The 12,391-nt window shown below is 46.6% G+C and overlaps 1 protein-coding gene across 1 annotated transcript; it reads right to left on the bottom strand.

The window, feature by feature from the left end:
- Positions 1-2,003: 2,003 nt before the first annotated feature.
- PIK3IP1 (phosphoinositide-3-kinase interacting protein 1) lies at positions 2,004-12,037 on the bottom strand. Its single transcript, XM_060248928.1, has 4 exons — positions 11,046-12,037; positions 9,131-9,316; positions 8,414-8,492; positions 2,004-3,628 (listed from the first exon to the last, which is right to left on the bottom strand). Exons 1-4 carry the CDS (start codon positions 11,116-11,118, stop codon positions 3,421-3,423), a joined length of 546 nt encoding a protein of 181 aa, XP_060104911.1. The 5' UTR covers positions 11,119-12,037; the 3' UTR covers positions 2,004-3,420.
- Between the last annotated feature and the right edge of the window lie 354 nt (positions 12,038-12,391).

Below are 12,391 nucleotides of genomic sequence, written 5' to 3'. Positions count from 1 at the left end.
TTAGTGGAGAACCTCTAATCCACTTGCAGTAGGTGCGCTGGTTTTCTTTCCCCAACTGTACCAGTGGAAAACCATCCGGGTGACTTCAGCATACTCCTTTAAGTTTTTCATGAGAAGGGGCATAACCCTGTAGACGGATGTTGTGGTCCATTGGGAAGATCCTCAGTGGTGGTTGTGCTATCATTACCAAGCCAGGGAACCCGGGTCTCTTTGTCCAGCAAGATATGATGTCCTCTGTTGTTTCTCTCGTACTCTATTGGAACTCCCTGGCTACCAGTGAAGATGTAGGGAGGGTGTGGAGACCTTTGTGTCCTGGGAGCTGAGAGAGCACCCTCACCCTCACCCAACATGTACCTAGTGCTAGAATTTTGGTATGTTGGTTGGGGAGGAGACTCAAGAAGTCAGGCAGGGGACACTCTGCCTCCTGGTATCTGGTGGCTTGGAACCTAAGCCAACATTGCACTGGCCTGTTGGAGAAATGAGACCTGGTATTCAGGGCATGGAGGTCTAGAATGCACACAGCCAGATTGTGAAGTCCATTGAGGAGCCCTTAGATGAGGATGAATCAGGATTTGTTCCCAGCTGTCTAGTGGAGTCTGAAGTCCCTTTGTCAGAAAGGTACTCAAGAATGCCCAAAGAAAGTTTGAACTGATCTCTTCCCACCTTGTTTGGGAAAAAAGGTACTGGTTGCTTTTTCCCCTTGATTGCCACCAGGATTTCATGTGTTATAGTGACCCCAGAGGATCTTAAGGACATCCTGTTGATACCTGAACAGGTCAGAGGCTAGGACTTACAGAAATTTCTCTGTCCTGAATGTGGCAGCTTTGTGCAAGTGAATCACACCTGGAACAAAACAACTATCTTACCCTAGAAGAATCTACTGGGCTGCTTATACTGCCAAGGCCTGATGGCCATGTAGAGCTGATGAAATGTGAGAAACCAGCTTGAATTGAGCTTTGGGCAGCTCTATAAATGGGCCCATTCGCTACCAGTGCTTTGGAGCAAAAAATGGTACGTCCCCCCCCCCCCCCCCCAATCCTTCTTCCTAAATAGAAGCCATGGCGTCTGAAGCAGAATTGGAGTGTAATGACTCACAATGGCCAGAGGGGGCAGTGTCTTGCTCTGGAGACCAAAGGCATAGCTACATGCAGGCCTCACGGTCTGCTGGCCTAGAAAAGCTAAAATGGCACCAGTTATAGCTAGATCTGCTCCCCCCCCCCCACTTCGAATTGCACTTAATGTCTTTTCTGTTCAGGCATAATATAAGGACAAAGGGCTGGGTAATGAAGCCCTGTTGGAGGACAATGAAGGGGGAGGTTAAAGAACATACCCTCCTGGTGGTAGTTACCTGCTGCCCCTCCACTTGCCTTGGAAGTCGTCCTGCAGCAAAGAAAGATGAGAGGAAAACCCTTTTCAATGCCAGTACTTGACAGGGCCTCTTGGCCTTGTGTGGTTGACAGGCCCTGGCTCAGGAGAGCTCTGTTGATGGGCCACTCCACCACCAGTATGTCAGAGTGGGAGCGGTCTGGCTGTCCATTCCACCTGCCAGTGCTTCAGTAGGGGAAAAAAGAGCGACAGCTGAAGAACAGACACCAATGTTGCAGGGGCTAGTGCTGGAGGAGCAGCCAAACTTGCCTCTTATGGCAAACAACTTTATATACTTTCCACCACTACTGATTGTGAGAGGTGGAGGCCAGCCATTTTAAAGGTATGTTTCTAATAAATGGGGTGGGAGAGCTGTGGAAGCTTATCCATTCATGGAGCATGCAGGGCATGGACAGAGGAGGTGGAGTGCCTCCTCAGGATAATGGAAGGCTTTGCAGAAACTTTGTATATGTCCTGCCCATGGAGCAAGGAAGAGGCACAACCCATACAAGGATACCCTCCTCCGCTGATAGAGAACAGCACTGACTGCCAGTCAGGCACTGAAATGCATTAACAACACTGAGGTTTTTCACAGAATCTGGCCCAGTATATTTATGACTCACTGCAAGGCATTAATCACAACCTGAATAGTTTATTTCATAATCATGAGGTATTTTAAGATGCTTACAAAGAAATGGTATTCAAAGGCATTTTAAAAATTTAAAAATGTTTCCCTTGTTCTTGCTCATGGACATAATTTGCAAGAAATCTCTATTCTTGGCAGCTTGGAGGCCTGGAGTGGAGAAGGGTTAAAAGATCTGTATGGGTGGAATCAGCCCTTTGCTGTCACATTCAGCTATACAAGGGACAGCTGGTCTTCGTATATTTTCCATACTTTCTCTTCCTGTCTCCATCCAGCTCTGGCCAAAATTCACCCATAAGTGCTTAAACTCTACTAATACAGCTGCTTAAGTAGTCTTTACATCCAAACTGGCTACTTTTCAGGAAAAGGCCCTGAACCTTTCACTCTTGAAACAACAAGCCATCCCATTGTCACTGACTGGCACTTTCCTTTTAGCAAAGTCTTTTTGGTCAGGTTTAGCCTAGCAAACATTTTTTTTTTCTCCCTGGAAATGAACCTCTGGGGAAAGGAGTGTAGAAATAATCCCTATGAGGTCAAAATTCTCCATTCCTGCTCAATCTAACTGGGTAGCTTCAGGAGGAGTTGCTTCCTTGGCTCTAGGCTGTTCCCTGATCCCAGAGACTCAGAGGGTCTTAGCAAGTTGCAGGAACAGAGGACCATATTTCTTAATTTCAGGCAGGTAAGGATTGGGCTGTGGAAGACCTGGATTGTTTTTAACAGTTTGGGGGGCAGTGGAAAAGGTTTGTTTTTTGCCATGATTTTTTTCCTCATTCTCCCTTGGCCTAGTACTAAGAAAGCCATCCTCAGCTACAGCTGAATCTTCAGCATATGGGAAGCTTTCCACACACTACCTGGCTTTTAAAAAAGTATAATTATTCACTGCCAAATTAAATCCCTCAATCACTAAACACAGACATGTGCCAGGATTTTGGTGGTGGCACTGCCACTCTTTTGGCAGTTGTCTCTCACACATAAATGAAATCTACATTCAAATATTCAAACACTTTTTTTAAAAAAAGGGGGGGGAGAACAGCTTGAATCCCCCCAAGTTATAGGTACCAGGAATTGTGAACACCATCCACACTGAAAGGAGAACTGAAGGGAGAGGACAGTGGCCTCTTGAGCAGCAGACTCGCTGCACTTCACTGCAGGAACCATAGTGCTACTTCTCTTGTAGCAGGAGGAGGAACGGCCTCAGGTCACAGCTCCACTAGTCCTTCTACAGTCCAGGGATCTGCTCCGCATCAGCAGACTATGGATAGGCCAGTTCTGACACCCTTTACAAATCTTTTCTGTCTGTGTGGGCATCTTATCCCTCCCTTACTGGAAAAAAAAATGAACTCCCATTATCAAGGATGAGAGGAGAGGGGCTTATGGTGGTCAAAGCAGGGTTATCTCTTAGTGCTTTGTAATCAGGCTCCAGGAGTGCCTGCCTGGCCCATCAAGGGTGCGTCGCCATTGTGCATTTCCTCCACAGGTGTCTGAGTGGTGTGCACCACAACTGTGTTCTCGTCCACTAGCTCACAGGCTTGGTTGGTGAAAGCTGAGAGTGGCAACGTGATCCTCTGCATTTCACGCTCATAAGCTTTCTGCTCATGCTGCTGCTTGAGATCTTTTCCCCTGGTGAGAGAGATGATGAAAGATGGTTAGTTCTGTTGGATATTTAGCAGAGTAAATGAAGCACAGTGGATTAATGCAGCACAGACATGTATTTAACTTCTAAGAAAAAGTTTACTTAAAATTAGGGAAAGGATTACATGGAAAGAAAACAGTCTAGCTAACATCTTTCTAGTTCTGATTGACTCCACCTTGTTTCTTTGTTCCCTCGGACCCTAAGAAGGAAGGAACGGAACTCCCCACCCCCCCAAAAAAACCTTCACCCTCTGTGTACTTGCAGGATAGCAAGACCTACCTCCAATATATTGATTAGCCAATAGTCAATCTTAAATTCACCTCATTAAGAATAAAATCCCACCCTTTGGGTGGGAAGAATCTATTTTATACCTAATTGGTTCTATGCTAAACTTGCTATTATTGACACTACAACTTAACCCTTTCATAACTGAAGGGATTATACTTGCAAAACACTGAGTGAGAGCCAATGAGTTCTTTTAGTGAAGCTAGTATTGCAAGATGCAGTTAAGGTGTAAAAGTTTAGAGGCTTAAAAACATTCTCTCTCTCTCTCTCTGTACCTATCTATCTGTTAATCTTGATAGCCTAAGGTCAAGAGGGAGCCTAGGGTCAGAAAGGGGCAACATGGCGAATTGTAATTCAAGAGACCTCACTGCATCTTGAAGCAGAGGACCTTCGCACATTGGTCTCCGATATGGTTCCCTACAATGTGTTCTTGGTGTCTGCTTTCTCCTGCCACAAAGAAAGGAACAGTTCTGGAGTTGCTCCATCTCAGTGGAACAGAAGCTAGGGCAGAAGAGTTTGGGAAGAATCAACTTGTGTCGGTCTGCAGGCAGCACCAGTTTGGAAACAGCTCCCTCCATCATAGAAGGATGTTTGGCTGGGTGCGCTCTCACATTTTGTGACTGATCCCAGCCTCCACAATGGCTACCCTGTGTCCACCTGTACCCTGCAACCCTGAAGAGAATCAGAGAGGGCTGCCCTAAAAGTAAGAGCAGCTCTGCTGGAACCAGACCAATGGTTCATTTACTCCTGCTCTGTAGCACAAGCAAAATGCAGTGAACTGCTTCTCCACAGGGCCAAGACCTTAATCTTGGCACTTGATTCTTTTTCTTTTGAACAACACAGCACCCCCACCCCCGCATTGGTTTTGCAAGTTTGCCTCAACAATGATTTCTGTAGAGAAACCTCTTCGTGGCCCAAGCCTAGGCACAAAGGTTGCTAGGTTGCTATTTAAGTGATCATGAGGATGGCACTGAGGAATGCATCTGAGGCAGCCCCACCCTCAGCAATTATGCAAGGCTGAGGGAGGGTCACTCAGTAATACTCAACACTATTTCTAACCCAGTGGATGGCTTATGGGAAGGTAACAGTATAACCACCTCATCTGACCCTTGAAGCAAAAAATAAATACTGTGAGGCCAACTTATTTGTATATTCTTAAAACTGGATCAAGGAAAGCTGTGTTACTTTAAGGGGTTTCCCTCCCCTCTTTTTGGAATGAAGAAAATGTGGTTTAGGACATGGATTTACTCATATGGCATGAAATATTTAATGTAAGAATCTACACAGTAAGGGCAAGTCCTATGTACATTATACACATACTAGGAATAAGGCCTGTTGTGGAGAAAAATACAATGGGATATAGAAAAAGGCTCTGGGTGAGTGCCCCCCCCCCCTTGCTGTCTTTCCACCCACCCACCCAAATGGAGGCATTCACTCCCCCAGGGGAGCTGATCTCTCCAATCTGGAGAGCAGTTGTAATTCTGAGTGATCTCCAGACCTCACCTGGCAATTGGCAACAGTGGTTCACCAGGAGGAAATGGCATTGTACCTGTCTGAGGTCCCATGCCTCCAGGTCCCAACCCTTAATTCTCCAGGAATTTCCTAACCTGGAGTTGGCAACCATATTGCCTTCCCTTTAGCTGCCCCTTTGACTTCAGCTTTCCATTACCTTCCCCCTGCTTGCAGCCTCTACACAGGAAAAGAGATATGGAGGGAAAGCCAGACACAGAGAGAGATTGAAGTCCTGTGCTTAAGAGCAACAACATTATCAGAGACAGACTGTTGGTCTGAAAGCTATCGCTAAAGACCTCTGAGGCAGAACTCATTGTGGCCAGTCCTGACTATGGCTGCCAGTTCCAGATTGGTGGGAAATTCCTGCAGATTCTGTAGAGGGCATAGGAGCTAGGGCTTCAGAACGGGTTCTGCCAGACCCAGGTTCTTGCTGTGGGAGCTGACTGGGTGATTTTGGACTAGTCACAGACTTCCAGCCTCACAGGGTTGTTGTTCAGATCAAAAGGGGGAGAGGAGAATGATGTAAGCTGCTTTGGTTCCCCCCTGCCCTGTGGAGAAAGACTGTCCTTTCTCTGTATCTGTTGCCATAGGATGCCATTTTTTCTCCTTTCCAGAGGAGGATACGGAAGAGTTCTCAGCCAATCAAGGGAAGCCTTTCTCTGGCTGTTTCCCCCCCCCCTCCCCTTCAGCCAATCAAGGCAAAAGTTCTTTCGCTCATCTGTGAATCAGTGCAACTGGCAGCTCAGCCAATGGGAGAATAGGGAGAACCAGTAACTACCAGAACTAAAGTCGGTTGCCTTTTACTGACAGAATCAGCTTTGCTGGCTAGTAACAGCCACTCAGGCAGGACAGAGGAGCGGACTCAACTAATGGCATGTAAGTACTCTTGACTGATAGTTTAACAGGCCAAAGGTTGATGCACTATAGTCTCACCCAAGGTTTGCTTGGTTTTGCCAAGACAAAATGGCTTTTATTATATTGAAGATGCTTTCTACTTTATTTTTGGCACACAGCAAAAATTAAGATACCCTTGGGCTCAGGTAGCATATGTGCTTGCAGCAATGTGCAGCACTTTCTCAAGGGTTGGGTAAATGTACAATTCTGCTTCTCAAATTTAAGGGACATTTCCTTTAAATTCTATAAATATGCCAAACAGTACAATGTTATATGCTACCTACAAGTTAAATGATAAAGTATGCTATTAAAACACATTTAAGTTTGATAGGAAAGTCAAGTATTGCTCATATATGAAATGTCCTTGTGTTGTTCCCCCCCACCACAAAAAAAACCTGGAGAAAAACTGCCCCTCCCCCCATTTCTGGAAAGGTTACATATTCCACTAAGACCCATCCTAGCAGTACTTAATCTTATAATCTGTTTGCTGTTCTTCAGAAAAAAGGAGACCTTAAGAACATAAGAGAAGCCATGTTGGATCAGGCCAATGGCCCATCCAGTCCAACATTCTGTGTCACACAGTGGCCAAAAAATTATATACACACACACACATATATACACACTGTGGCTAATAGCCACTGATGGACCTCTGCTCCATATTTTTATCTAACCCTCTCTTGAAGCTGTCTATGCTTGTAGACATGTCTATGCTTGTAGAATTCACTCCTGTGGCAGTGAATTCCACATGTTAAGCACCCTTTGGGTGAAGAAGTACTTCCTTTTATCCGTTTTAACCTGACTGCTCAGCAATTTCATCGACTGCCCACGAGTTCTTGTATTGTGAGAAAGGGAGAAAAGTACTTCTTTCTCTACTTTCTCCATCCCATGCATTATCTTGTTACCTTGCTCCCCTCCCCCGTCCCCCACCCCACCACCCCTGATTTAAACATTGCACTTCCCATGAAAAAAGTTGAGACAAAGAAGCAGGCAAAGTAAATGTCAAGTGTTGTGGCAAGCTATTCCTTTCTATCAACTGCTAGCAAATACAAAGAGGGCAAGAGGGAATGTTGGCTTTTGAAGTCCTTCCAGTAAAATGAGCCCTAATGAAAGACAAAACCATTCCCTCTTTTTGACCATTCTCTCAATGTTCTCAAGGGTGTCTGTTGTGAGGTAAGAAGATAAAGGAGATTATAAACTGCTCTGAGACTGATTCAGAGAGAAGGACAGGGTATAAATCTACCATCTCCTCCTCCTCCATTGTTTCCCTGCCAGAAGTATTTGTTGATTCTGAACTCAAGTCCTTTCAATTCTATGTATATAGAGAATGTTCTCTTTGCTCTGTGCCATAGGATACAATCCTTAGGAATGAATGGAAAGGAGGCTGAGGAATTTTTCCATCCCTCTTAATGTACCTGAGCACAGCAGTAAAAGAAATTTGGCTACTGGAATTTTTACCCCCCCACCCCACCCAAGGCATTCCTTGGGCAAGTGTATCCTTAATCCAATTAGTGCTTCAAAGCAAACATTTTAAAAGGCATTCCTTTTTGTTTATCCTCTCATTCCTTCTTTTGAGCTGTAAAACTGTAAATCTTCCTTCCCAAAAGAGCAATGCCTCAAAGGTAAATGGGCAGCATCTTCCACAATACTAAATACAGCAGACTGCTTTCTCCCTCAGGCAGTGATTGACTCAAAGGCTTCAACCCCTCCCCAAACTTAGGATGTTATTTAAGTTGGCCCCTGCAAAGCTTAGGCCTGAAGGCACTTCAATAGAGGAACCTGTTCAGGCTACTTTGGGCAGAGTGAGGGTAATATTGACTGACTGGTTTTCTGCTGCAGTGGCATCTTTGCTTGGTTACTGCCCAGAGGGGAGAGGGAGCTGCTACTCTGAGGAGTGGGGACAGAAACCCAGATATTGTCCTTGTAATAGTGAAGCAGAATTATGATCTTAGCAGTGGGACTGCTGAGCCACCTGAAGGACCAAAGAGGAGTGGGTAGGTGAATGGGTAGGCTTTTGATACACGGCAAAGCTACTCTCAAATGCTCAGGTTCCTCAGAGGGAAGGAACTTTCAGTGATACTTGCCTTTTGTAGATGTATCCCACGACAATTCCTGTTCCAATGGCAATGATGATCACCATCATGGTAAGTCCCATCACATAGCCTGTTTGGGGAAAGGGGAGAGAGAGAAGTGACTTTAATGATGCAGCAGTTAACAACCAGTCAGGTGTGTGTGCACCCCTCAATCCAAATTCCACAATGAAGCTATGGAAATGGTGTATATTTGTAAACATTCTGTCTACCTAGCTTCTCCTAACATTCAGGTTCTGAAGAGAATCTGGAATTGGTTTTGGAATGTAGCAAGATGACTGGTAAAAGAACAAGTGAGGAATGTTGAAATTCCATAGCTGCCATGGCCAAAGGAGTACCATTAAGGAACCGTAAGATGAGTACAGCACAGAAAGAGCTAGGAAGTGCAGATAGCCAGTATGGAATGTCTATTTGTAGATATTTATGTGCCACTTTTCTCCATGCAGTGGGAGCCCTAAGCAGCTTAGAATATCATTCACCCCTCTTCCATTTTATCCTTCCAACACCAACCCTGTGAAGTAGGCTAGACTGAGTGTGACTTATTGCAGGTCACCCAGTGAACTCTTACATCAGAGAGGGGATGTGGATATCCTAGTCCAACTCTAACCAGCTCTACCACACTGGTTTTCTAGATACGGCTCACAACTCTGAAACACATCCCTCTTGAGCATCAGTCATCACTGCAATATATTTTTAGGAACCCCATCATACCTAGAGTGCCCAAATCTTTTTTTTCATTTGATCGCATCTTGACCCGCTGGCTAATACCAACAACGGGCTGAACAGCAGCTGCCTCACTCCGGGATGGTAAGCTGTTAGCAGATTCAAAAACATGGTCTTCTTCTGCAGCATCCACAGTTTTAGCAGTAACAGGAGGTAATACACTAGAGGTAACATCTGTGAGAGGGGGAAAAATGGCATTCAGTTTACTCCTATAAATGTGTTTCCTGAATGTAACACACTGATCAAAGGGTGGACTCGAAATGGTGTTGCTGGTTGTGAGACCACCATGCTCCGATACACTTAAATGATCCTCAACAGGTAGCTTAGGGGTTGCATGACACCCATTCACCATGCTTAGTTGCTGCATTTACCCTCCAATTTGCTCTTGCATCTTTTCTCTGCTGTTTGAAATGATGGTGGACATTCCAGTCTGAACTTGTGCAGCAGTATAAGGCATAAGCCAAGAACAGGTCAAGCGCTTCACAATATTGTAACTGTAGAACAAAGTTTGAGTTCAATGGCACCTTTAAGACCAACAACGGTATGAACAACCTCGCTTCCGGAACTGAAGATCCCAGGCCTACTTCAGGGGTTAGAAATGTATGGTCTTAAAAACCTTGCAACTAATCTCTCTGGGAATGAACCTGTAGTGGGCAAAAAACACCACATCCCTATTGCGGATACAGGATACATCGCCCCACCCGCCCTTGGCAAACAGCTAAGCTAGCCACGGAGAAAGAGGGCGAGCCGCCTACGCGGCCTTCCACGTGCAGGGGGCGCGACCAAGTTGTTTACATGCCTAGGCTAGGCAGCTTGAACAATGACATCACCTCAAAGCCGCATCCAATGGAAAGCTGGCTCGAGGCCTGGAAACAGTGTCAGCCAATCACGAGGCCGTATTATCATAGGCTTTTGGCTCTGCTACCTGCGCAATGCAGGAAGCTGCTCGCTGTATCCTCGGCCACACAGTGCCTCTGGGCGTTTGCAGAGTGCGCGGGCGTTCTAGTCGCTGGTAAAAACGGCTAGCCTTAAGCTGTTCGCCTGTCCTGTTTTGGGGCCCCGGCAACGGCTGCACGCCCCAGGTTGTGCAGTCAGCGACCATTCCTCTCACCGGGCACTCGAGAAACGGGTTTGCAGGTGGCAGAGGCATCGTTGTGGCCCTACGGGGCATTTCAACATGTGCATGAGCTTCACGCGTGTCTAAAGGCGGTCCACAGACCGCTGCTGTATGCATATTGCCTACACGGCCCCACTCACATGTTCGGCCACTCGTTCAGTTGTAAGGATGCGCTCGCGAACCAACTCAGAAAAGCAAAGAAAGGGGGTGGGGACTCCGTGATGGGGCAAGTCGCTGCCGCCGCTTGCATCGGGCGCCCCCTCGTCTACGCAAACGGCAAACCCTCCACAACTCGGCAGCTGCTTGCATCTGCTTGCATCAATCCTCGTCGGAACCCTTGCAAAGCAGCGGAAAATTGCCTGCAAAACACCGCTTGCAGGAGCTCCGCTCGTGCTGCCACCCAGCCACCCCCGACCCTGGAGTTGAGCCTGCAACAATCAGCTGCATGGGGGACGAGGTGAAGGAGACCTCGGAGGAACCGCCACCCTCTTGCAAAACAAAACAAAAACCCCGCAGGATCTAAAGATAAGATGGCTGCAAACAGGCAGCAAAAATGCGGAGCCAAAATGGTGCCAAACAGGAAAGTGGAGTTGGGGAGCCAGTTGAATTGTCGCAGCTCCCCCTTCGCCTAAACCAGGGCTGGGGTGCGGGTGGGGAAGGGGGTCCATTAAAGGGGCGCCGGTCAGAAGCTCGGCTTTGTTCACTCGAGCCAAGATGGAGCCGTGGGGAGGGGGGCATGTGTCCGACCCGATTGAGGAAGGGGGGGGGTGCAGTTGCGAAGCTCACCTTCGGCGGCGGAGGCCAAGGCGAGCAGCGCCCAGCAGCTCACGAGTAGCGCCCGAGCCCGGCTGGGCTCCATCGCCAGAGCAGCGCGACGCTGCAGCCCCGCTCTGTACGACTCGTTTTCTTGCTTGCAGTAAACAAGGCTGGTCTTTTTTAAGAACTGCAGCTCCACCTCCTCAGCCCGGAGCTGCTGCGGCTGCAGCCAAGACGCCTTCGCCGACGCCTGCTGGGTCCTAAGCAGGGAAGTCAGACGCCTGCCCTACAAAAGGGAGCTTCTAGGATCAGATGTACTCTATTAGACAGGGTGGATGCTGAAGACAGGTGGCCATTCGGGGGTGACTTCTCAGACGCCTCAAAATGCTGGACTCAAGACACATTTCCACCATTTGTGGAAACTATATTCCATTGGGAGGTGCAGTTGGAAACCAACTGCAAAGGCATGGCTTCGCTTTGGATATTTTTTTAAACACTAAAAAGGAATTTAAGAATGTAATTGTACTCTCTTCAGAATATTCAATACGACAACCTCAGGTGTACAGAGCTGCAGTGTGCTTATGTTCACATTAACAGATACTTACGTTTAACTCACATTAAACCTTTTTCTCAATGAGAGGGGTTGGAGAGCCAAAACTAGGGACCCAGTTCCCGTGTGACTATTTTCAGACAGAGGGCTCATATTCTACCTGCTATCTCTGTTAACAGGTGTAGTTCAAAATAGTCTGGACAAAATCATGCATCGCTTATGTAATCTCCTATATAACACCCATTAAAACACCTGGCTCTTTACACAGCAAGGCATGTGCCTATCCACAGACTACAAAGACAACTCCTTATTTTCCTGGAGGGAAATTGCCAAAAGAACATGTTGGGGCAGTTTATGTAATGACTGGCTGCTCCTTGGCTGCGGCTCCAGATTTTATTGAGGCTAAATGGATTTTGGTATTGAAAACAAAGCTCAGCTGCCAGAGCTTATGTAGGTGTTGATATCTGTACTTGCCTGTGATTGCTGAAAACCTTATAGTAAAGCACCCCATGGTAGAGTTATTGTCTCAAGGGGGGGAAGGGGCAGAAACCAGGTGTCCATATATTTCCTGTTTCAGCTATGTGTTTTCCACACTAAATTTTTACCTCATATCATCTTCCAAATGTGCCGAGCTGGGTATTTAAGCATTAGCTCTTTCTCCTTAGTATGAGACTAGGAAACTTTTATAAAGTACATATTTTGTGGTGGATTGCAGTACTTGGGAAGTAAACCTGTAAATTGAGGCAACCCTGCGATGAAGCATGATGAGAAGGTATGCACTTTACTTGGCAGTCAGGATGCTGCTATTAAGTGTGACAGCAAGGGA

The sequence above is a fragment of the Heteronotia binoei genome, chromosome 11 (assembly GCF_032191835.1).
Source record: "Heteronotia binoei isolate CCM8104 ecotype False Entrance Well chromosome 11, APGP_CSIRO_Hbin_v1, whole genome shotgun sequence".
Classification (NCBI taxonomy): domain Eukaryota; kingdom Metazoa; phylum Chordata; class Lepidosauria; order Squamata; family Gekkonidae; genus Heteronotia; species Heteronotia binoei.
Note: the sequence above shows the minus strand (reverse complement) of the source record. Positions and strands in the feature narration are given on the sequence as shown.